At 35.2% G+C, this 27,278-nt stretch overlaps 1 protein-coding gene across 1 annotated transcript in view; it reads left to right on the top strand.

Annotated features, from left to right (window-relative positions):
- Positions 1-27,278, top strand: part of ANO3 (anoctamin 3) — a 233,227-nt gene that overhangs the window by 38,968 nt on the left and 166,981 nt on the right. Inside the window, exons 2-3 of the mRNA XM_081063533.1 lie at positions 22,220-22,414; positions 24,005-24,076. Coding sequence (XP_080919659.1) covers positions 22,220-22,414; positions 24,005-24,076 — 267 coding nt within the window. The remainder of the gene's footprint in view (positions 1-22,219; positions 22,415-24,004; positions 24,077-27,278) is intronic.

Raw genomic sequence — 27,278 nt, 5'->3', positions numbered from 1 at the left:
TACACCTATTTAATCTATATATATATATATAGTTTTGTATACATACATATATAATTTTTCTTTGTGATTTTTGTCTTTTGTTTCATTTCAAAGTTGAATATAATATTTCTCCACAGAGCTAGTAGTTTTCTTCTTTCATCTGTGTTTTTTTCCCCTGTATGTTGTGTTTTACCAATATTTACCTTTTTAAAATCATTAAGAGGTTATTTTGAAATGTGATAGAAAAAGTATGTTTCTGACTTAGTAGACTACCAGGCTTCCTTAACCTCTCATCTTTCTGAGCTTCTGTGAGTTGCTTTTTCCTGGTTTTCCTTTTCATCGTCTGACTTCCTTTCTTTCTTCTCCCCTATTTTCCTTCTTTTTCCCATCCTTTCTTCCTTCCTTATCTCTTCTTCCTCTTCTTGCTCCATAAATGTGAACTATTATCTTGAATTATTTCTCAACTTTTCTCACTGCATTTTGCTCCTGAGAGACTTACCTCACCACACTTCACTGTTTATGCCTCTATTCAATTATTTTATATATATATACATATATATATATATATATGTATATATATATATATATATATATATACACACATATATATATATATATATATATAGCTGTGACCTACCATAGATCATTTCCCCACTTCCATTTGCCCATTGGGAACTCTGCTTTTGAGATCTTGCTTTTACTACAGATGCAGCCTATGGAAAATGAAGTTCACTTACTCCCACAAAATGTTTCCCTTCTAAACTTAATTTTATCAGACAAATTCTCCTTATAATAATGATTTGTATGTGTATATATATATGTATATATATATATATACATATATATATATATATATATATCAGTATACACACACACACACACACAGTGAGTACCAAAAAAAGTATACACATTTTAAGAAAAGAAAAAACTGTATTAAAATTACACTTATGGTAACTACTTTGAATACCTCTTGTAATTGCAGAAGTCAAACGTGACTTGTATTCATCTTTTGTTATCAGAATATATTATTACAATTTTAACACAGTTTTTTGCTTTTTTAAAATGTATATACTTTTTTTTTCCGCACCCTCTGTGTGTGTGTGTGTGTGTGTGTGTGTGTGTGTGTAATAGGTTTAGAATTTGGAAATCATTGGGTACATCCAGTAGGATACTCTAGTCTTACTTGTAATAGAAGTCAGGATCACACTGTAGGGAATAAGTATGAGGGGCAGGAGGTCTGAAAGTTGTGGACTGAAACAAGATGTTTCAATTTGAAGTGGAGAAATATTGATAGGCCTGATTCTAGCTCTTCTGTTAAAATGCGGCAAGATCCTGAGCAAGATTTGGACTGAATGATTTTGAATGTCCCTTCTAATTCTAAAAAACAGTGGGTAATAGGGCACTTGGATGCAGGTGCCTTTTTGAGATTCTTCCCTTCCTTTTTGGTCTTCCCTCTCTCTGGCACTGATCCCAGTCTTTCTCATTTTATGGCTGTGTGAGTCTCTCCCTTTTTCTCCTTCGATCCTATGAAATCCTCATCCTGATCCTTCCCCGAATGAGCAATCACCATAGCACCAAACACAGCCGTGTACCTTTGAGCACTCAGTGTACGCAGGTGGTTGAATCCTTTCCGTGCTGTTTCCGAGATGCACAAACCCAACAGCACTGCAGCATGCCCTCTTTGGGGAAGGAAGAGAAAGGAGGGAAAGAAAAGAGAAAAATCAGTATCTAAAGGCAGAAGAGGCCATAAGAGTTTCTCTAATGTCATACAATGTAGAATGCATGCCCCACCCCACAGTAAAGGGGAACCCTAGATTTCATTTTTTTAACAGTTCTGATGAATATGTATTGGTTGACAAATCCCTGTAGTCAGGCTAATGGTTGATATTTGTTACTTTAATCAGAATGTGTTCAATATTAAAAAGCAAATATAAGACTGAATTTTGTTAATATGCTACCAGATAGTTCAGTCTCGTTTTTTTATTTTAATATCACAAATAATACAACTTAGGAATTATTATTGGCATAAATCTTTTTGAAACCTCAAATAAGTAAGTAGGTAATCTATACGTTATTTTTTTTTAACATTTGTAAAAATGTAAAAGATTATTTTTACAATATACACAAAACCTTTTTTACCTGGAAGTATTAAAACAAATTTACTTTCAAACTAACTAATCTAACAATATCCAGTTGATTTGTAAATGCTCTTTATCATTTATTCAAATGGACTTTCTAAATAATGGAATATTTTGACCAACTTGTCAAAGACAGCTGATTTACCTTTTAGGATACCAAAAGTTAATTTTAACTGTCAAAATTACACCATTTCATTGTAAAGGTTCTTTCATAAGTCACTTGCTTTTGTTTATTATCCCAAACTACTTGAATGGTTTAAAATTTTCATTACCTAGGTAAAATTCTAATGATATTGTATAATTTGTGATAAAATATTTTCTAGTGATTGCTAGATCCACTCACACATGACTTGAAAAACTTTAGCTGAATTGTAAAAGTCATAAAATTAGGGAATTTTTAAGATGATCTGGTTCTGACATTATTGTAATTATGTGGAAACAGGCTCAGAGACGATATACCGCTTGTTTGGATCATAACAGAGGCTAGAACCCAGACCTTCTGACTCACAATTAATGTTTTTTCCATCACTTAATACCTATAAAATTAATTCTATAGACATTTCATTATATATTATGTATTCTTACAAATTACACTCTTCCCTAAAAGCTCTCCTGTGAAATGACTTATCTTTCTAGCTGATTTAGAATAGTAAATATTTTGTATGTTAAAATAGATTTAGAAAGTTAGAAAACACACAAAACTTTTGATATAAGAGTGCTACGGATGATAACTTTGGCCAAATTACAAAACTGATCAAAACTCTAAAACCCTCAAAAACAGTGTTGGTTAATGTCTTCAGTAGTTGGAGCTAGATTAAAAAGAAAAGAAAATGTAATCGGTTTCTGTATATTTGCACAGTTTTCTATAGTTGTCAATCTCACAGATAGTAATCAATCGATAAACACCTCAAGTTTCAGTCTCCTCAGTTCACAATACACTTAATTACAGCTACTATCATCGTGTTACAGATGAAGAAAATGGTATTAATATCATGCTGCCTTAAGCTCTCCACTAGGACTGAGAAAGTATCCAAAAAAGGGGCAATCCGGAGAAAAATGTTGAAAACCAATGACAGAATGATATAGGTATTTATCAAACAGACCTATATGTCTCAGTCTTGACCTTAGTATCTGTGACCTTAGAAAAGATATATTCTTATTCGGAACCTCAGTTTCCTCAATGGAAAAATGATGTTATAAATAGGTTTTTTGTCTGTTTGTTTTCTTGTTGTTGTTGTTTCCGCCCCCCTCCCCCCCGAAAAATGTGATGAATAAGATTTAGCCTCACAGCATAAGTTTTAGAAATTTTCATCTGATATCATATAATTTCTTTTTTTTTTTATATCCTGTTCCCTTTTCTTCAAACAAAAGATATCTGGAATTAAAAAAAAAAAAAACAACAAAAAAACAAACGAGAAAAAACCCACACTGAAATAGCAAAGGTTCCCAAGATTGCTCTCAGAAAGTTGTTTCGTAACAGTGGAACTGAAGTTCTCTGATACTAAAAAGAAAGCATTTTGGAAAGAATGTCACTATGTTCTGTGTAAGTTTTGAGAAGAGATGAAGACACAGTTGTAAAATGTTAAGATGTTTTCTCTGTTCAGTCCCTTGTGGATTGTAACACCCTCAGCCCGTTTCTTACATTCTCTGTTCCTTGGTTTGTTTCTGTTCTAAAATGGTGAAGGAAACCTGTTCTCTTCAGTTTTTCTCAGTTGTTATATAAGAATGAGTGGAAAAAAAGCCCTTGAAAATAAAAGGTGCTGTACAGCAAAATTGTATCACATAAGAAACTTGTAATGAAAATCTGCAAAGCTCAAAAAATATTTAGGAAAAAAGTGCTCTGAAAATACCTTGGTGCAGTGCCAGGGGGCAGCCCTAGCTTAGTCTCTTAAGGGACAGTGTACCCAGAATCATGCTCCATTCAACGTTCTGGGCACACTAATTTTAGGGGGAAGCCAAATAATGTAAGTCATTTTTAAAGCAATCTAGAACAAATTTTTGCTGGAAAATAAGGAACTCTCCACTAGCATATAATCAAGGGGAATGGACTCTATGAAGTTTCAAAAAACCCCTGTGAGTATGGTGTTCCCTTTAGAGAGGGATGGAAGGAAAGCCTGGAAAGAGGTAAAAAGTAAATTCCATGTGTAGGGGCAATGTTTTATGATTTAAAAAAGCATGACCCAGAGCAAATTTAACAAAATGTTAATATTTGTCAAATACGAAATTTTACTTTGTGGAATTTCACTGAATTATACTGTTTCTTTTGTATATCGAAGATATAATTTTAATTTGGTTTTCAAACAAGATCATGTGGTGTACTGCTGTATAGATGAGTATTATTAGGACTAAATGAAAGTAACTGTGTAAGGCATGAATGAAACCTAAGCAGTGCTTTCACTGTCTGGTAGCTGTAGGGCTTCCTCGTGGAGCAGGACAGGACGTGCCCTGCAATACCCCAGGGATGCCACTCATGAGATTATCATGAGACTTGTGTCCCCTAGTGGTGTTCCATTCACCAGCCATTGGAAGGAAAGATGAGAGAGAGGAACACAGATAACCAAAGTGCCAGAGAAATTGAAGTGAACTAAGGGGCACGACCAGTTTTATGAATGTGGTGACTTTGAATCTCAGTCTAGAAAGATGACTAGAATTTGGGTAGGTGTTGGGGTATAGGAAGGGGGCAGGCCACTCCAAGCAAGTGAATTAAGAATGAAATCATACTCTTGAAAATATAGGGTATTTGTACATTTCCCCCAGCTCAGACTTTGTCCAATACAGACACTTTGTTATCTGGAAAAACTCAAAATCTGGGGAGATAAAATTGTGTCCAAACTCACTTTTTGCTCTCCTCCAACGCAATTTTACCTACTTCCATTCACCAGTCTCTTTCTGTGGGTTTGTACTCACAGAAACAAACTCACAGTTTGTTTCAATGAGACTTAAGACTTTGTACTCATTTCTTAAGAACTGGAGGTATTACTTTTCTTAGGGGCATTTGCGTTTGAAAACAGGACCAGGAGGAAAAATGGTGCTTTCAGTGACAGAGGCTCTCAGCAGAATGATCTTTCTAAAAGAACCATCCCTTCATTTGCCAGGCTGCAGGCACCTCTCCTACACAAAGTCCACAGCATGACGTCCAGACCCCAGTGGTCTGCACCATTTCATCATGTTCTCTCAACCCCATGTGCCATAGCATGACTTAATACTTGCACTGGCTTCTGTCTTCCAGAGAAGCCTTCACTACTGGTTGTGGTCAAGAGCCCAGGTCTCAGATGCAAATGGAGCTCAATTACAGGCTTCACCATTTACCAGCACTTTTAATTTGGGCAAATTATTTCCTCAGGAAACATTGGTTCTTCAATTGCAAATGAGATAAAAGTATTTAGGGTTCAGGGTAATATTTATACGCAGGGTGCCAAAAAAATGTATACAAGTGGACACTTTGGTCAATATTGCTCAAGAGGTAGTTCGCTGTAATTAGAAGTGTCTAGATGCTGATGGTAACCACGTTGAACCCCTTTTGTAATTGCAGAAGTCAAACGTGACTTGTATTCATCTTTTGTTATCTGTATATATTGAGTATTACACATTTAATGCAGTTTTCCTTTCTTAAAATGTGTATACATTTTGGAGGGCACCCTTTGTATTTACATGAAGCAGATGTAAAGTGTTGAGATTTTCTAGAGGTATCAAACTCTCAATGTAGTTCCTTTTTTTTCCTCATTCATTTTTCAATGGAGCCCTTTGCTTTGGCTGATTTTTGGACTCTGTCCTTCTTCCCCATTCTCCCCTCCCCGCACTACCCCAATGGATTTAACCTGACACATTTTATCCTGCCCCTCCCTTACCACACTGGAAAGCAAGGCATTTTCTTCCCCCTCTCCTTTTGTGTTTACCCTCTTCACAGGGTCAGCTAGCTGCCTTCCTGGAAAGTACACACACACACACACACACACACACACGCACACACACGATCTCCTTCCTGGAGATATGTTATATTGGCTTCTGGATTTAAATTGTTTACATTCTACAGTCTGCAAAGGCTAAACTCATGATAAAATACACAGTATTATAAATACAAGATAAAATACAAAGGCATAAAATATTCATACAGTTCTGCTAACCACACATTGAATAACTTCAGGAAGATATTCCTTAATCTTTATTACTTTTATTTGTATTGCCACAATGACACCCTTGTGGTAAGGTCTGTGTTCCTACAAATAGTGATTCAGCAAAGCAGAGACTATTTTGCCTTTGTGCTCCTAATCTGGGGCATTAACGCAAACATCTGAAGAAACGTTGATACGCAAGGTCATCAGGAGAAGTAGTTTCTGTTTGTTACTGATTATGAGCTTACAATGGATTGCTGGGGCATTTTTATACTCAAATTTTAATTCTGAGGAAGCACTCAACTGATCACATATGCCAACACAGACATAAGGCAAGTCTCATGTGTACAGGCCATGAGAAAATTTATAGCATACAAAAGGAACAGATCACTCTGAACAACTCTGAAATTTTTGTTGTTGTTGTTTTGAAAATATAAAACAAGGCTGAAAACCACTTTGAAGTGAAAATCACTTGTAAGAAATTTTAATGAATTTATTTTGCATATCACCTTCTGGTCCTTGACCAAAGATATACATATTTGACAATTTCAAACATACGCTTAGTGCATCTGTTATTCGGCATGCTTCTTTTTACTCTATAGTTTGTCTTTAATATTTTCCTTTCATTAGTATGGCTTTTTGTCAGGGAATATGATGTATTGCGGTGAACAAAGAATTCCAGGCCAATATGGATTACACACATATCACATGCACAAATATGCCTGTAATATGTATGTATTAAACAGTTAAAGAAAATGGGATTTTTCTTATTAAGGAGGGAAAGCATATGGTTAGTAACTGACTTCCTGGTGTCTAAATTCAGGGATACAAAGATGACCTAAAGGGCTGAACAATTAGATTTCTTTAAAAACAGATGTCAGCCTTCTTTAGCATGAGTATCATTCGAATTTAGTATGCAACTGGTCATTTGTTTCTGTCAATCCAATGAACTAATGTCAACAGTCAGATACTTTGTAATCTTATGTAACGTGAGACTTTTCCCTCTTAGCCACATTCTCCTATAATTTGCCAACGTTCCTGCTAAATTTTCTGCTTTGTGAGTTCACCTCCCAATAACTGTAGTGTGAAATGGGAAATAAAGTTTTCCAACTCTATAAGACTCCAAAGTGTTCATTTTTATTCTGTGCCAGAAAATGTTTCCTTTGAAAAGCTATCCAATAGACCCCCTTATCCATGCTGTTGCTGTCCATAGTTTCAGTTACCAGTGGTCAACCCTGGTAAATTCTAGGTACAAACAGTTTATAAGTTTTAAATTGGTGACATTAGTAGCGAAATTAGTGTGATGAAATCTCCTGCTGCCATGCCTAGGACGTGAATCATCCCTTTGTTCAAGTCAGATGACACTATTTTCCTCCTACTGTGGTTGTTCTTCCCACTGGGAACTAATGCTAGCTATTTATTTATCTGCTTTTTTATTTATGCTGTTTGGACATATTCTAGTGTTGACAGAATGTTCCTTTATATGTAGTATTAAAGGAATATTTTCAATCAAAGCCCATGACCTGTGAATTTTAACTTTCTAAACTTCTCTTTTCTCTCTTCTCTCTTTTCTCTAGTCCCACAGCCACAGCAGTGGTTTTCAGGCCACTGTCTGTTCTCCTGTGGGTAACCGAAGCAGCCTATTCACTTGTTGCCATGACTTTAATTCCGTCCTACTCACATCTGTTCTCCACACGAAGAAGATGAATTAGACTGTGTCACGCTGCATCTTAAAGCTTGCAGTGGTGCCCCATTTCCTTTAAGACAAAGTCTAAACCCCTCAATCGGCCCTGCCAGGACTTTCAAGAACTGGTCCCTGCTTTTCTCTGTTGTCTTCTCTGTGCCCTGCCACCTCTTCATCTCTTCCTGCTTTATTTTCCAGTACTACCGAACTATTTCCTCACCTCTAGATGTCTCTATGCTATGTTACTTCTCTCTGGAAATCTCCCCTTTCCCACCTTATCTGGCTAACTCCTACTTGTTCTTCAAATACAGCTTAGAAATCACTTACTCTGGAAGACCTTTCTGCTCTAAACTCCCCCTCTAACTTGAGTAAGAAGTCCCTCCTTTATGCTGCAAAGGCTTTGAGTATTCCCCCGAACTTAACACTTCTCACACTCACCTAAGTGTAAGTGCTTACACACTTCAGGACTCCCTTTTATCGAACTTGTCATTTTTTCCCTGAGCTGACACTATATTCGTCATATAGTTCAACACGCATGGAAGTACTGAAATTAAATGTATTAGGCACCTGTTTTTCTTGGAAAATAAAGGAAAGGAGATGTTTTGGATCTGGCGTTAGTTGACATAGCCTTGAAGAATGCACATAAAATTACTTACCTCAGGATATAACACTAGACCTTGACTCCTCATATCTACTCTATATACTTTAGTGACCTCACATTGGAGGTGCAATAGTTACATGAATCGTGCCAGTACGTTAGATTTGCTCTATATGTATGTTGTAAATGTTAAGTACTGAGATATATGTCGTGAAATAACTTGACATTTCCCTGTAGGTAAAAACTATCATGAAAGCAAGGAATATCATCTACTTTTCCCATGGCAGATTATTTCCATCTAATTATCTTGTCTCCGGTCGTGCCTTGGCAGGGATATTAAAATTTGTATGAGTAAGATGGCAATTTAGGTGATGTGTTGTCCTCCTTTGGCTTCTAGCAAAATGATGTAGTAATCAGGATGATGGCATGATACCCTTAGAGACAAAGCAGCCATATGGCTGATGGTTAATGTGGTTGAGTAATTAAGTGACTGTGTCCCAGTGACAGTGATCGACGCCATAGTAATTGTCTGTATGGTTGTAAACATCCTGATCCAGAGTTCTTTTTCTTGACCCTGTCACATTCTATATTTCATGAATTCCAAGGATAAATTATAAAGAAAAGAAATGCTTTTGACATTTATAAGTGTAAATAAAGCTTAATGGGGTAGGATTAAGTATTTAAGTATCCTTCAAAATTCACTGAATAAACACTTATTCAGTATTTACTGAGTAAACTTGTTGAGTGCCTATTACGTGCCAAGGATTGTGGTGGCCTCCGTGGTAGTTTCTCAGTGTAGCTGTGAACAAGCCAGATCTCCTGCTTTCTGGGGCTTTCCCATAGAGCAGCTGTACAGTCAAGAATCAAATGATTACGGGGATAATTATGTAATTACAATGGAGATACATGCCGATATGTGATGAAGACATAAGTAAGGAAAAACCTCCTTTTATTGAGGTGGGATCAGCACCTATGTCCTAAGTAGCTGGAAGTAATTGCCTTCCTTTGTAATGTTAAGAGCAGGTGAAATGGGCAGAATATGACACAGTGGAGTTCAATACAGATTAATTGATGATTTTGAAATGAGTCCAAAATGGTCACCTTGATAGGAATTGAAGGGAGATGATGTGGTTTGGCAACATCCCAAAAACCAGTTTTAGAAACAAAATCTTTAGTTTAGAAAAGAAAGGATTTAAAGGGGAAGTGATAGCTGTCTGCAGATATCTGAAGAGCTTTCATATGGGAGAAATACTGCAAATATATATATATATTTTTTTTAATTTTCTGAAAGGCAGAACAAGGATCAGTCCTGGGAACCATAGGAAAGTATATATCTGCTCTACAAAAATAAGTTATTTTCTTTTTTTAATTCATTCAGCAAGTACTGATTAAGTGGATATGGATCCTGATGTCAAAGCACTATGGTGGGCAGGCAGAGGTACAAAGGTGAATAAGAGCCACTTTCCAATTACCAGAAATTCCATTTATTCATCCATCATTCATCAGTCATTCTTCCATCCATCATCCATCCATCCGTCCATCCATCCATCCATCCATCCATCCATCCATCCATCCATCCATTCATCCATCTGGTCCTTTTTATTTTTTTCAAAAAGAAGTTCTTAATAGCTGGAACATCTGAATGTGGGACAGCCTGATCTGGGGGAAGCCACTGACAGTTTTAAAGTACGTAACGACATAACCTAGGCAGGACTGCAGAGTCTAGCGTTAGAGCAGTGTCAATAGAAATGTCTGTTGTTTGGAAGATGGGTACCCTGTGTACTCAGGATGCCACTGTCTTCCAGAAGCGCTTTTGTCTTTCTGTCCTGGGACATGAGATTTCTGAATCTCAGACAGAGAGTTTGTCTGGTTCTAGGATAAATCAATTGGCTTAAATTATAAGAATTTTCCAGAGTAGAAAAAAAAAGAGAAAATTCTCAAATATGATGAAAACAGAGGCATTCACTGTAAAACTTCTCACATGGAAAATCAACTCAGATGCAGCCCAGAAGTGAAATATTTCATTATTTCATTCAGTTATTTGTTCACTCTGGAAAATATGCAGATCATGGTGTCTGTGGTTTGGAAGATGTAAAGATAACTTAGTTGCAGATCTTGACTGCAAGTAGCTTATAGTCTAAGAGGGAAGACTGACGTGAATGAATGGTTGTAGTGCAGATAAAGAGACATTGTAAAAAAAAATGTTAAGACTAATTAGATTAGCTAAAGAGGAGAAATTTGACAGTGTGAGGAAAGTGCTTATCATTTCTACTGTTTCAAATATTTAACTTATGGCAAACTAATTATTATTTTTAGAGATAGGACAATCGTAGAGTGAATATTAGGATATATAGAAGTAGACCTTATGTAAAGGAAGTTATTGCAGATTTTTAAAAATAAATTGATCATGTTAATATAATCTTGCATTTCACCCAGTACTGGTTTTTAATTACTCAAGTCCAGACACCCAAGAATATGTTCACAAACTTTATCCAGTAAGATCTCCAAGTCACATGCTAGCTTGTTTGTCTACATTTATCAAATACTCTGTACTCATCTCATGTGCTTCTTATCATTTCTGTTCATTTGCTCAGTCCAAGAAACACACATCTAATTTTGCTTTCCCTTATTCTTCATTATTTGTAACTGTATGTATTCTATATTATAGGTACAATTAATTGTATGTCTATTTTGACTCATCTTTGTATTTGAAAGGTGCATCTGGACTTGTCTTTCTTCCTCCACAAATTCTAAGATGAAATGTTATAACCCCATATCTTCTACTATCATTGTAACTTTTTAATATAAGGCCAGGGAAGTGGACACTTCCCAATGTGTGAGGTCGATCCTGAAAATTGGAGATGTATTAATTCAAAAATGAATGACATAAATCAGTCATGGATCTGTGAATTTTAATATGATCTCAACAACAAATATTTCCAAGTTATATACTAATCATTCCTTAAATTACAATTTAAAATGTATTAATATTTATAGAAAGATGAGAGCTACTGTGAAAATATCATAGGATTTGGAGAAATACAAATTTGGAGTTGAATATCAGCTCAACTATTTGTATGACCTCAAGCAATTTAGTTAGGCCATCTGAGCATATAGTTTCAGCCACCTGTTAATAAGGATAATGACACATTTTATGAGATCAGAAATATTGTATGAAAATGGCTTAACATAGTGTCTGACATATAAAAGCCCTTAATGAATGTAATCATTATTATAATAATGTTGACTAAAAACAGAAAAGTCATAAAAGGATTTGTATGATAACTCAACCAAATCATAAAAATGATATGTAATACTCTTGAGTATATATATATATATATATATATACACACATATATATATATATATATTTTAACAGGTAATTTAAAGAATCTCTTATAACTGCAGTGTAATGAAACAATATTGCTATTGATATACTACTCCGATCATTCATTAGTTTTGGATTTTAAAAACACCACACAGACAATCTAGTTATTATCTCTAGTTACAAAACAAAATTGAAGTAATTTTTTCAGTGAAGTATCTATGGAAAAGGCATTTAGGGATGATAGGATGACAATTCACAAATATGTGTGATTGAACCAGTTTTCTTTATTTCCTCCTGCTGTTTTTATGAGCACCATGGGTAGTGGAGGATTCAGCACTGCTGAATTTACTCAGCACTGCTGAGTAAACATAGCTCATAGCTGCCGTGGGACTGCAGTATGAGGAAGAGTGTTCTCGCCATGCCCATCGTAAGGCACACATATAGAATATTCTGGCTTGTGAATCTCAAAAATTGCCCATGGCTTCTGGGACAATAATGACCGCTTACAACATTGATATCTAGAAATACAGGGAGATTTTTCCGATTCCATTTATGCCCTAAGGCTATTGTACCGATTGGCATATGGAAAAAGACCATATACTAGACCCACTAGGAATTTCAGGAGACCATATTCCCTTGTGAAATGAGAGATCCATGCAAACCTGTTCATTACATAATAGTGTGTAGTCCGCAAAAGCCATTGTCAAACCTAACTGAAGATGCTGCCTTGAGAGCTTCAGGGCTATTCCCTGATCTGCGTTTGTGGCCTGTACCGATTCCAGGGCCATCTGTTTGCCTACTGTTACCTCTTTAGCTCACTCCAGTCAGTGAGCTAAAAAGAAAGAAAGTGACCTTTACTGAAAAAGCATATCAGAATCAGGAATTATGGCCACAGCTTCTGCTAAAAGAGAGAAAACAGCTAGCTAGTGGGCGCCTGTCTTTTGAAGCTGTTTTACTTTGCATTTCTTTGCTTTTCATTGTACCCATGCACTTCCTTATCCATCAGTCCGTTTTCCTTTCAAGAAATAGAAAAGAAAATTCTAGAGCATTTCTTTGTTCTTGTAGGTGGCACTTTGGAAGCAAACCTATCAAGGACCAGTGATTCCTTGAAAACCAGCAAAATAAAGTCAGGCACGTGTTCTCTTTTTGTCTGTCTTTGAACCAGGCATTAAGTCTCTGCATGTGAGTGATTTTGAAAGCATTCTTTTCTATAATGTCAGTCTGTCGATTTTAAATACATTATTCATTCTGTAGTGACAAGGTTAGAACAGTTATATTCATACAGCTTTTAAAAGAAAATTAGGTGATGAAACCCCTTTGAGGTTTTTGACATTCATCTTTAAATGAATTAAATGAATTCTTCTTAATTTTCTTACTGTGTTCACCTTTAATATAATCATAGAAGTGTTCAGCATTGATTTTGTATAGGTGGGCAATTAATTTCTTACTGACTTCCATTTTACATAACAAGTGGCCTTGCTGTAGATATCTAACCATTTTCTTGATAAATATTCTATTCTTCTTCATATATTTTAAAGCACTTTTTGTTGTCATTTAGATATTATTTGAATGCTCTTATTTCTGTTCAGTAAATAAGTTCCAATAATGCTGTGGAACTAGGCAAATAATGTGATCATAGAATTTTGAGGATTTGTAAGCACTTCTTGAGTTAAGACAAAGAACGTAGTTGAGACCCAGGAAATTCAGATGGACCTGGATGGTTTCAGCCTCCAACACTTCCCACATGTGGGAATTGAGACAAGTCACTTATGTCCTCTTTGTCTCGGGATTCTGTGAGGATGTAAGTGAGGATGACAAATCCTAATAAGACTATTCTGAGAATTATTCACGATAATACAGGCTGCACCTGGAGCCTTGCAGGCACTGAATAAATTGTGTTTTTATCATTAGTGATAACTTCCGCCAAAAAGAGCACACTCAAGCAACAAATCAGAAATGTTCCTTTGAAGAATACAGAGCTACAGGGATTTTGACATGGAAGAAAATAAGAAAATCCTATGTCCATTTGTGCTTCCCCCCCCCCCAATGCTTATTTATTTAGATAAATATCCTTTGATTATATCCACTAATTTAGAAAAGAGTGTTTGGATTTTATAAAATTAATTGGCATCCCGAGACACCACCTATCCTCAGCCCATCAGTTCTAAAATACTTCTGAGGAAGGTATTAAGTCATACTAAACCACAGAATTCTTCTTGAGACTGTAACAAGAGGCAGAAAAATATATTTGTTATTTTTAAAATTTTCCTCTTTTAGACATAGTGTAAAATCCATCAGGTAACAATATCATGTTGTTTCACTATAAATATTCCAAAATTCTTCTAACTGATTACTTGGTAGAATTTTTAAAGTTCATTCTATTAAAAAATACTTTTTTTTTTTCTTTCACATGAGTCATTAGTATGAGTTAGTTTTCTGGAAGAGAAATTTTACGATAAGAATGATCTTGAAAAATATGCATTTTTGCACTGAAAACTAGCAACCGATTTTTTTTTTACTCTTCAATTTTCTTTTTGAAGATTTCTAAGGATCTATTTTTCCAATTAAAACTCCACATCAGGTCAAAGCCCACTGAGTTAAATAGTATCTGAATAGCAAATTTTCCTCTTCTGATGTCTGATATCTTATGTGAATGCATTTCTAGACAGTCTTTTTGCACTTACATCTCTTGGATCTCTGTGTATACCCAAGTGAAACTGTCATTTCATTAAATCCTTTTAAATGTGGGAGCATTTATGAAGTGCTCTTAGAACAGTTGGAAGTGGTACTAATTGTTGCTTTAGAAAAATCTGTTCTAAATATAGGAAATGACATGTTTTCTGCAGTTCTGCAGGTTTATCCTTGAACTTGAGAGCAGCATACCCTTACCAAAACTGATATGTTACTGTGGTCTCTTTTCTAGTTATTAGCTTTAAATGAGTAGCAATCAAATAACATGTAAGGATACCATAAGGATACCAGGTAAAATCATACAACTAAAGAAGTGGAACTTTGGAACATAGAAGATAAAAGGCCTTAATATGCTGTGGGGGTAGTTGATGTTAATCACGCCATGCAAAGAACAGATTCCGCTAGTCATGCCAAGCAGAATGTGATGGCATTTGATATGGAACTTTGCAAAGAAACTTTGTCCTCTTTAGAACATTAGGATGTCAGACTTTCGGTTTAGATTATGTTGCTTACTAGCAAAGATGGTCTGTATAATATATTTGGAAACAATAGCTCAGGATATGAGAAAGTCCTGCATTAAACACAGGGGAAAGAAAATGCAGAGCATTGGGAAGGGCATTTGTTTTGTCTTCAATATTCTTGTTTCAATTTTTTTTAACTTTTATTCATTTTAAGTGTGTTTTTCCAAGACCCATCAGCTCCAAGTCAAGTAGTTGTTTCAATCTAGTTGTGGAGGGTGCAGCTCACAGTGGCCTATGTGGGGATTGAACCAGCAACCTTGTTGTTAAGAGCGTTGCTGCGCTCTGACTGAGCTAACCAGCTGCCCATTGTTTCATTTTTTTTAAGGGTTTCATTTGACAAATATTTTCAGCAATTATGTGTTCATGGAGAGTTTTCTACAGGCTTTCTAACTTTATGTACATAGTCCTTTGGACAGAATGTGTTAAACCCAAGAATTAGAAATAAATAAAAATGTAGGAGAAGGAATATGCCAAAAAGAATCATCTCAAATGACCTTCACAAACAAGACTTCACTGGTACCACCATCTGGATTAGAAGTTCCTCTTGGGCAGTTTTATAATGGCTTATGTATATTTTTATACTGGTTTCTAATGTAAACATCTGCTTTTATGTGTCTGCTTCTCCCTTGAGTGAGCACCATTTTATGCCCAACACAGTTAAAGCCTGACTCAGAAAACGAACTCAAGAATTATTTGCAGTTGTTAAATAAATGATGAAACCTGAATGAATAAAAATCAGTCTTAAAAACATTAATTGATGCTTATTTTGTGTCAGTTAAACATATAACTCATAGCAGATTATATATTATTAATATCTGTTATTTTATAGATCAGTTTGAAATAGAAGAAATACAAGTTGATAGATGGTGGGTAGACATTTCCTTTTGATACGTACCAAGCAGTGCATGTTTATTTTTCATCAAAATATATTCCACAGTTCACTATGATTAAAGAGGTCGAATCATTAGAGGTAATGAGATTTGCTTTAGCTCTGTGGTTTCCACATTCAGAGCACTCTGCTTAAAATTTGTGTGATATTTATACTAAACCAAACCATGGTGACAAACCATCCGGGATTGGGGTTCATGAGAAGCCATGGAGCTTTCTGGAAAGTTCATAGGCTTTGGAATCAGTAGCTATAGCTTTGGCATTCAGTTCTGCCAGTTGTTAGATTCATGATCTTGAGGGAGTGAATGTCTTAACCTCTCCCTGTTTCATCTCCCATTTGAGGTGGGCATTGTTTACAAATATTTCCTGAATTTTGGCAAATGCAATTATTCAAAAAAAAGACGTAGATAGATAAATTTGTAGAAAATAAAGGACAAATAAACATATATATATATATATATATATATATATATATATATATATATATATATATACAACTCCTCAAGGAATGGTAGCTAGTATGTATCCCCCACCTGAACTGCAACAACAGACCCTCCCTACCTCCTCCTCTCACTTACTACAACGCAAACAGATTTTTATTTTTTTCAGGTCTGTAAATGCATTGCAGTATTCCTACCTCATGGCTTTCACACATGTTATTATCTTTGTTCAAAAACACCCCCCAATACATGCACACATATAAACAACAACACAAATAAGACATAAACACCTTTCTGTATGTTAGGTTCCTTTTAATTTTTTGGCTTGGCATGTCACCTCCTCAGAGTAAATATCCCTGACCACTTGTTAAAGGAGGTCCCCTGTATTATTCTCCATAAAATAACAGTGCCTATGTTGTAATAGCATTTCAGACAATTTATATGTATATGCATATTTCTTTGTTTGGTCAATGTCTGTGTTGGTCAATGACTGGATGTCCCATGAGAGCAGGAATTATACATCTACTTTTCTCACCGCTCTTTACCCAGGTCAGCAGAGTGCCTGTAGAGAGCAAATCCCTAATTAATATCTGTGGAATGACTAGGTGAATACAGAAATAAACAACAATAAACACTGACAGCATTGGTGAGCATAATTAAGTTAGCCTCACCCCGTATTGACTTATAAAATAATATCTACCAATTCAATAGTCATGTTTCACCCAAAGAACAGTTGAAACCTACACTAGTGTTTGAATATTTTAAGAAAGGGAAATGTAGAAGTTACTACTTTTGGAAGCTACATGCTGGGATTGTGGATTGACGTGAATGGTATTATTACAGAGTTTCCATCGAGGCCATTTTTTCAGGAGCCCGGGTCCTCAGTTTAACATCTTTACCATCAACTATCACTTTTTTCCATCTAAACACCTTCCCTCCCTTATATAAAAAATAGATTATTTATTCTTTTACTCATATGTTCCACTAGAGTAAAAGGCTATCCTCAACCAGGACCCAGAAATAGAAAACTTACCATTTAATATTCTGTATTAGTGTTTCTTAAATAAAAGTATCAGACCACATGAAAAGATTCATAGGCATAAAAACTTACTAGAATAGATTTGTCCTATGCTAATCCTTGGATATAATATAGAAAGTGCTAGTTGGTCTTAACTAAAGCGGATTGTATAGTGTTTTGGTAGGATTTCAGTATTATTTCAGGGGACCTTGAGGAATTCCTCTTCAAAACAGTATTTTTTTGTCATTATAGAGTCCCAGAAAGCTAAGAGACAGTGTGTTATTCTTCCAGTCATTTCAAAATTCTTCTTCGCATCCCTTTCTGGTTCTCATTTTAGTTGCACGCTGAGAATTAATGTGGAAAATAAACAAATACCTATTTTTATAAAACAAAAGATTAAATCTTCACTCCTAGATTTATTTGAATTTCTTCTATTCAACCATGTTTTATTTATTTATTTCTTATTTTGAAAATATTCTCATTTTTTTCAAGAGTTCCATTTATCTTAAAGGGCAATGAATGCATTGGTATCTTTGCTTGTCTTTATAGGACTTTATGCATTTGAAGTGCGCCTTAGAAATTTTTGAGTTAATTCATGAACTGATTGTAAAATCAAGTAGCTAACCATTATTGACCAGAACAACATGAGTCGAATTTATTTGTTTTTTGCTTTATAATAGATATTATAATTACTGAAATTATACCTTTCCTCTGTCTTCACCCTTCACCCACACCTACTATGACCAAGATTCTACTGTCTCCACAATGAAATTAAGACAAGTAAGTGCAGGACAAAAGTTTCATTAATTAAATGCTGTCTGTACTGATGTACTGGCATTATCCTTTTCACTTTTCAATCACTACATTCAAAATTTACTTTAATGTAGAGGATCTGCATATGGGCAGGTAAGTAGGAAAAGTGATAGGAGCTGATGTGTCTTCAGCTATGTTCCTTCTGTGTTTTAGCCTCCACTGGTATGGACTTTGCTAGGTGTTCTTTATCTTTTAGCAGCTGTGAATTTCTAGGAGAATGGATGCTGTTCAGGACTTTCAAACTAATTTATAATGTGGTGGTTTTAACACTAGAAACTGCTTAGATATAAATCCTTTTTCTGCTTACCTATCAGTGTGATTTAAGACATGTAACTTCTCTCTCACTCTCAGTTTCTCCATAGCTAATAGAAATAGCAATATCTGTCTTGTAAGATTGTTGGAAAATTAAATGAAATAACCCACACATATATTACATATACGATATAGTCACAAAAATGCTATATATAAACCCACAAACACACATACACACACACACACGCACACACACGCATCTATGTATTTTACAGTAATAAGAAAAAGCCCAACATGAGCAAAGAAACTTAATTGTCTAAGAAATATATGAAAGTATGCTCAATCTATATTATCCAAGTTAAACTCTTTTTTTTGTATTTTGTTTGTTTATTTTATTTATTTATTTATTGTTCAGTATTAAAACAGTTGATACTATCTAGAGCCAGTCAAGACATCAGTAAATGGGTTTCATCTTGTACTATTTTGAGAAGTATGGAAAGATAAAACTTTTAGGAAGGGAAGTTTGGCATTATTTACCCAAATGAAAATTGTTGATACCTTTCTTACCCGCAGTTATACATCTGAGTATTTCCTTTTGGAGACATACTCAATGTGTCCAAAAAAAAACATATGCAAAAATGCTAGAATATGCAAGAAAAGGCATATCCCAGAATAAGAGTAGTAGTATTTTTAAAGTGAAATACTGAAAAGTACTTAAATGTCCATTTACAGGGGAATGAGCAAATTAATTACGGTTGATCCATACTGTGGAATAGTGTGGTAGTTTAAAAAGGCTGCAATACGTAGATCTCTATGGACTGAAAGGGAAAAACATTTAAAACATATTAAGTGGGCAAATGTCTAATGTGACACACTGGGTAATCCCATTTGTGTAAGAAAACCATTTTGTGGACATACTTATGTGTAGAAATATGTAGACAAAGAGCAGTAAAGTGACGGCATTTGTTTCATTTAGGGAAGGGATTAGAATTTGGGAATCAGAGCAAAAACGATTTTTTTTTCTTTTTTATTATGTTTAGCTCCGTAATTTAAAACCTTTACAATGGAGTGTGTTGATGCACTTACTTGTGTAAAATAGAGAAATAGTCCCCAAAAGGAATACATAAATTCACCAAGCCCAAAGCCTGACATGTAATAGGCACTCAAAAGTCTCTGTGTCCTATGTGGCATGAAGCCCAAACCACCACTGAAGTGAGGGGAGTCCCTGTTTTTATTCACATCGTACAGACATTATACATATCCAACTGCTCAACGCAGTTGTCACTGAGAAACCTTTCTCAGGATCAAGCAGCTTTGTAAAAGTTATCTTCTACCAAGGGAAAGTGAAATGGGGAAATGTTCCAACCACTTTTTCTGAAAAACACCACCTTGCAGTGGTAAGTTATTTGAAAATCATATAGTGACCTAAACTAGTTCCTTTGTTTTTGCAAATGGGCCTTTAAAGGCCTGTTTATAGATGTGCTGAAGACACTGAGGTTATTGAACGAGCTAAAAGTCATAACCAAATATTCATTCCACCAATATACTCTGAAAGCCACTTATGTGCCAGGCATTGGCAGTGGGCCATAGTGATAACAAAGGAGTTATGACATAAACCTGCTCTTCAGGAGTACACAGCACTGTAGGGGAGGCCAGTCAAATCACACTCAAATATCTTTTCATTAAACATGTTTCTTGAGGCGCAACCATGAGCCAAATACTGTTTTAAGACACTGGAGATAATACAGTAAACAAAATAGAATAAAAATCAGTGTCATCGAGGAGTTTGCATTCCAGTGAGGTATACTGAAACAAAATAAGTAAATAAAACATATAGTATGAATGAGAGTGATAGGTATTAAGCAGACAATAAGCAAGGGGGAAGTGACTTAGAAGCTAAATTTTTCACAAATGGTGGGATATAACCTGGAAGTCATAAATGAAAGTGACAACAAGGAAGAGTAGAGGCATAGAAGGGTGGGGAGATGTAAGGATACAAACTTTTAGTTGTAAGGGGAATAATTTCTGAGGATCTAATGTACAGCATGGTAACACTGGTTAATAATATGGGATTGTATACAGGAACGTTCTTGATAATAGATCTTAATCATTCTTACCACACACACACAAAAAAGAGTTAGCTATCTGAGGCAATGCATATATTAATTATCTTGATCTCAGTAATCCTCCCACAAAGTATAGGTACAGTAGTCTCCCCTAAATGCATGGAGGATGCATTCCAAGACCCCCTGTGGGTGCCTGAAATTATGAATTGTACTGAACCCTATATATGCTATGTTTTTCCTGTATGTACATACCTATGATAAAGTTTAATTTATAAATTAAGCACAGTAAGAGATTAACAACTATAGGTAATAAAATAGAACAAGTATAACAGCATACTGTAATAAAAGTTATGTGAATGAGGTCTCTTTCTATCATATTCTCTGAACAAAGAGATGATTGACATCCCTGGAAGGCTGCAGTGGGATGTGTGAGATTGCAACATGCGATTCAGAATGGCAGGCAATTTAAAACTTATGAATTGTTGATTTCTAGAACTTTCCATTTAATATTTTCAGACCACGGATAAACAAACCCTGGAAAGCAAAACTGCAGATAAGAGGGGACTATTATATATCGAGTCATCATGTTGTACACTTTAAAGATATAAAACTGTACTTGTCAATTATTCCTCAGTAAAGTTGAGGGGGAAAAGAATTGAAAGGGGAGATTAGAAGCAAGGCAGATATCTACGCCACCTCAAGTCAGGTTGAGGTAAAGTCTTTGGTTGTGTAAAAAACAGCTTCCACTGGAGACGGCTGCAAAGAGAAGCAGTGTCACTGGTAGGGGATGTTGGGCAGTGCGGGTTTGGTGAGATTATGGTAGGAAATAGAGTATCCATAGAAAAACCTGAGGATGACATTAAGTGGGTTTTTTGATGTTTGACATGAGTTCCCAGGGACATAGTGACACAGTCTGCATAGGAGATGCTGTTAGAAATGGCAGTGTGCAGAGATATTCAGGGATTAGAGTTCGGGGGTGAGGAATGACCAGAGATTGATATCAGGGATGACAACGGATGGGGACAGGGTAGTGGGGCCACTCTTTGCTGTAGCATATAGTTACCGGGGCTTCCACTTACGGAGTCAGAGTGCTGCTCAGGTGCATCCTAGCAGGTCAGCCTTCTCTGCAGGAAGAGAAGAACTGTTACACTTGATCCCTGGTTGGCCAGTTTTGGTAATATACTTTGCTATCTCTTTCCAGCCTCTTGGTCACTATTACTCTATTATGCATGTGTTTGAGGGAGTCTAAAATACAGAAAGGATGGTTCTGTTTAGTAATAGTAATTTGAATATTTATGAATCAGTTTTATTTATTTATTTATTTAATTTATTTATTTAATTTAGTTTTCTGCTTGAAAACCTAAGTGGTTAGATTTATCCAAAGACAATCCAACTCATTGTTCTCATAACTCACCAAATGAACTTAAACATCTGTTATTTTTGTACGGAACCTTTAAAAAGGGGGAAAGATCAAATTGGAAGAGAAACTGTTTATTTTTCAGAATGATTTAGAGAACGAAAATCTCTAAATGCTTTCCCTGACACAATATAAACAAAACTAACTCAATTAACAGCCCTAAGTGGTGCTTCTGAAGAGTAGTTTCCAGAAGCATCCATCACAACATTAAAATTATGTATTGACTTCTGCTGATTGTTTCTTAGTGCTAACACTCACCACTTTGGATTTTCAGGAATGAATATGAGCAAGAGTGAGATAGCGAAAGAAACTTCGTTAAAACCATCTCGGAGATCCCTGCCTTGCCTGGTCCAGAACTACGCCTGCTCAAAGAGCTTGAGCCAGTCCACATCACTCTTCCGGTCAGTTGAGAGTGAATCTCAGGCTCCCACTTCTTTAACCTCAGTCTCCGCTGACAAAGCAGAGCAAGGTGAGCTCCATTGTCATGTTCAACTTAAAAAGAGTAAGTTTTTTCAAGCCATTTCTTGTTTCTTTCCCTCATCCATTTCACTAGCACTTATACAGCTCTTTAGGATAGAGGCGATGTAGGAAGGAGAACAGCACCCCATGCCAGTCAGATGAAAGGCCATTTGTTGGCCAGATGTGTTTTCAATCTGCCTTGCCTTAAAGGTAGCCAACCCCATGCGAACCTCAACCGGACACTTGCTGTTTTTAGGTGAAGACAGACCAGCTAACCTGAATCGCTGGCTCACTACCATTTCTGGTGAAAAGTTATAACCAGTTATTGAGTAGTATGTATCATCAATAATAAACTCAAGTCCCTACAAAGAAAGACCGAAGACTTTAAATAATACTGACAATAGAGCAGTGAAGATTTGGTTGCAGGAAAATGTGGTTGGATAAGTGTTGGCAGCCAAGTCTTCTCACCAAAGCCTTTGATAATACAAGGGCTGAAATACAGGCAGGTGCCAACTGGATGCCACATTAAAGAGACTTGGTACTGCCCTTAGGCACTCTTCTACACACATCTGCCCATATGAGGCACACCATTATGCTTTAGATAATTTCTTTTTACAAAAGTCAGGAGTCAAAATACAACCAGGCCCCCTGTCACTTGGTGGATGGAGTATGTTTTTATTTCCCCACCCCTCTCTAAGAGGCACATGTCTTATGAGAATGCATTCCCTTATAATTCCTTAGGGTTCTTTCTTCCTTTGAATAACTTGAAAAGATAACTTGATTATCTTTTCAATAATACTGTGAAATCACTAGCTATTACAAATAGTCTTCTGACATCCATGTCCAATAAGGAAAGTGGCTAATTGTTCAAGAGGATGAAGGTATTACAATTAGTATAGATGTCCACTGTAAATAAAGACAAGATACAGAAACAACTAAAGTGATCTTCGATAGATGATTGGATAAAGAAGATGTAATACATATATATATACACAATGGGATACTATTCTACCATAAGGAAAGATTAAATAATGCCATTTGGGACAACATGGATGGATCTTGAGATTATTATGCTAAGCAAAATAAGTCTGACAGAAAAAGTAGAGAACCGTATGATTTCACTGATATGAGGTATATAAAACTGAAAACAACAAAGGAACAAGATAAACAAATGAGAAACAAAAACTCATAGACACAGATAACAGTTTAGTGGTTACCAGAGGGTAAGGGGGTGGGGATGGTAGAACAGGGTAAAGGGGGTCAAATATATGGTGATGAAAGAAGAACTCTAGGTGGTGACTCTAGGTGGTGAACACACAATGTGATGTATAGATAATGTATTATAAAATTGTATCCTTGAAACCTATGTAATTTTAGTAACAGTTTTCACCCTAATAAACTTTAATTCAAAAAAGAAAGATTAGTATAAATGTTTATTTCCCTTACTGAGTGAAATTTTAAACAACTCGTTTCAACTCATTAACTTAAAAACTTCTTTATGCTTGGTCATCATTGATATTTCAGTTACCATGGTTTTTTTCTAACTATTGTTATGCTTTTATTTCTCAAATCTAAAGTGTTTTGTGTGTTTTTTTCCCAGTTAATGCTGAGGAGGACAGTAAAGACTTTGTTCTCAAATGCTCTTTCGCTGACCTCAGCGATTTTTGCTTAGGTGAGTTGATTTTTAATATTTCCTTCCTCCTTTTCCCCTCTCTCTAGAGGTAAGCTGTTTTCTTAAAACCTAAAATAATATTTTTTGGAAAATATATTCATGTTTGTTCCTTAACATTTGTTGGGTGAGTATAATATTCTGAGGTTAAAAATATTATTAAAGTATCTTATATGTAGTTTGACATTCAAATAATATATGACGACTTGGACAACAATATATCATAACTGAAAAAAATTAATAATTTCCACTGTTAGTCTTTTGGAGGTTTATTTCTATTCTCTATGAATAAGTACATTTATACTACTATGTCTAGATTTATCAAATTTCTGCATTGTCGTTGCTTTTTTTTGTGCTAGATGGTTTAGCTCATTTGTATAACCTTTTAATCTTTCATAGTTGTATTGATGTTTTAAATTTAATACTCTTTGCTGATTAAATTTGTTACTTAAAAAAGTATAATTTCACCTTTATATCATGTTCTATCACTTTTCAACAATATCTTGACTCCTCCTTGGCATATATATTACAGCTATGAAAACAATGCTTTCTTCACAGACAGTATCACTTCCTTTTCTACACTTCAACTTGTTAGGACTTCTGTGCCACTCTTAAATATTTCTAGCATCAAGGTCAAATTGATCCCCCTTTCCAATCCTCCATCAAATACTCAAAACCATGCAACATTATACTTACTTCATTGTTTATACTGCAAACTTTTGTTAGTTTTATTTTCCTAGGTTATCTGATTTCTTTTCCTTCTTGTGAAAACAAAAATATCCCTTCTTCTAAATGCTGCCATTATTTTTCAGTTTTTTATTGTTATATCCTTCATCTCACTCTTCTTTTTAAAGAAGGTTGTTGTGAGAAGCAAGCTTTTTAAGTTTTTGTGTATCTGAAATGATGTCAATTTGCTGATACAATTGATTGGTTATAAAATTCTAAATTAAAAACAATTTTTCTCAAAATTTGGAGTCTAATTCACTGTTATCTAGCATCTTTCATTACTGTTGTCTGATCATTTTTCCTTTGTAATTGATATTTTTTCTCTATGTCCTTTTTTATTATCTTTAGTTTTTGTGTTGTAGAATTCAACAACATGTGTTTCAGTGTGTAGGTATGCACCAGTTTGTTTTAATTCATCCTGCTCTAGAGATTGTATGTTCTTTCAGTTTATCTCATACCTCTTTTCCAGTTCTGTATAATTTTCCTACCATTTATGCCCTTTTATTTTTTCTTTCCTCTCTTTCTGGAAGTCCAATTAAAAGTTAGACGTTTTCTTCCATCTTACGTGTTTGATTTCTGTCTGCTTCTAAGAGATACCCTGAATTTTTCTTCCAAATATCTTTACATCTGTGTGTGTTAAAACCATATATATTTACTTAATTTCCAAGACTTGTTTCTGTTCTTAGAATGTAACTTTTTCAGAGCATGATATCTTATTTCATAACTGCATCTCTAGTCTCTAGTCTCATTTATGACTGTCTTAAGTTTTTTCTTTACCTTTTAAATTTTACAAGGATCAGTTTTTCTGCTTGTTTAAATGAGTCCTTCTCTTATAGGGTGGAGAATTTCCTAAAATTTTTGGTCTTTGAGTGCCTATTTACATTTAAGAATAAAAGAACAGAAAGGCTATCTCTGCATTCTGGATGTATGGGCAAATCTTAGAAGCTAAAAGAGTGAACTTTAAAGTAGATGACTACTAAGCAGCCAGTACTTAGATGATCCACCCAATGTCAGACTGAGAATCTTATCTAGTGACAGTTCTCCCATTAACTGTTCTTGCTTTCAATTTCTTTAGAGTAATGGTTTGTGTTTGCATGTTCTTTTGTCAGACCTGTTTTCTTCATGTTTTGACCCCTGGTTCTCACTCCTGGCCTCTTTATATTTGCCATTTTGTGCCCAGACATCTGTAGTATCTGGCTGAGGAGATTCACTCTCCCTGCCTCTGCACAAATACTAAGCTAAGCTACTCCATCAGTCAGCACTCTTCCATCAGAATATTGCCTTCTAGAAAACTTGTAGGCTCTCACTTTTTTAAGTTATTTTATTATCATGTTAATGAAATCTCCAGTGAAAGGAACAGCAAACAAACTTGTAAGTTCATTCAGCCATCTTAAACTCTGCTTCTTTATCAACAAAGTGGTGATAAATGGCTCTTTGATGAGATATTTTACTGTAGGGACCAAACAAGGAAACCTGAAGAACATTTGTTTTAGGGACATTTTATTTTTACATCTAAAAACCTATTCCAAGAAAAATAATATCAAAAACAAACAACAACAAAAAATACTTGTTTTCTCACAGCTTTGGTTATAATATTGTCAAGCTTACAGATTGAAGCAAATTGAATATTCTAGTAATAGGGGAAGAGTTAAAATAAGGATAAACATGTACATGCTAGAATTTCACAGAGCTGTATAATAAATTGCATTATTGAACAGTTAGTGGCATGTTGCTATGTGGTGTAAAATAGCTTACATATAATTGTAGACCTCCCGTCATTTTAATTAAAAATGTATTGGAGAAGAGCTAGAAAGGAATATACCAATATGCTAACTAATAGCGAGTATCTCCACATGGTGAGATTATTTGCGGTTGTTATATTCTTCTTGCTATCTGTTTTCTTTCTCTACACAATATGTACAAACATTATAGGATGAGAATATATAATGAAAAATATACACATCAGAATTTTGGGGGGGTGAGTAGGGAAAAATGCTCTTATTTCAATCAAAATAACACACATTTCTGTGAATAGTTTTGTTTTTTTTAATTTATTGGGGTGACAATTGTTAGTAAAATTACGTAGACTTCAGGTATACAATTCTGTATCACATCATCTATAAATCCCATTGTGTGTTCACCACCCAGAGTCAGTTCTCCTTCCATCACCATATATTTGATACCCCTTACCCTCATCTCCCACCCCCCCAACCCCCTTAACCTCTGGTAACCACTAAACTATTGTCTGTGCCTATGAGTTTTTGTTTTTCATTTGTTTGTCTTGTTCTTTTGTTGTTTTCGGTTTATATACCACATACCAGTGAAATCATATGGTTCTCTGCTTTTTCTGTCTGACTTAGTTCGCTTAGCATCATACTCTCAAGATCCATCCATGTTGTCACAAATGTTCCTATATCATCTTTCCTTACCGCGGAACAGTATTCCATTGTGTATATATACCACGGCTTCTTTATCCATT

Source organism: Rhinolophus hipposideros, assembly GCF_964194185.1.
Source record: "Rhinolophus hipposideros genome assembly, chromosome: 10".
NCBI lineage: Eukaryota > Metazoa > Chordata > Mammalia > Chiroptera > Rhinolophidae > Rhinolophus > Rhinolophus hipposideros.
The sequence above is the reverse complement of the archived record's forward strand: the minus strand, read 5'-3'. Positions and strand labels throughout refer to the sequence as shown.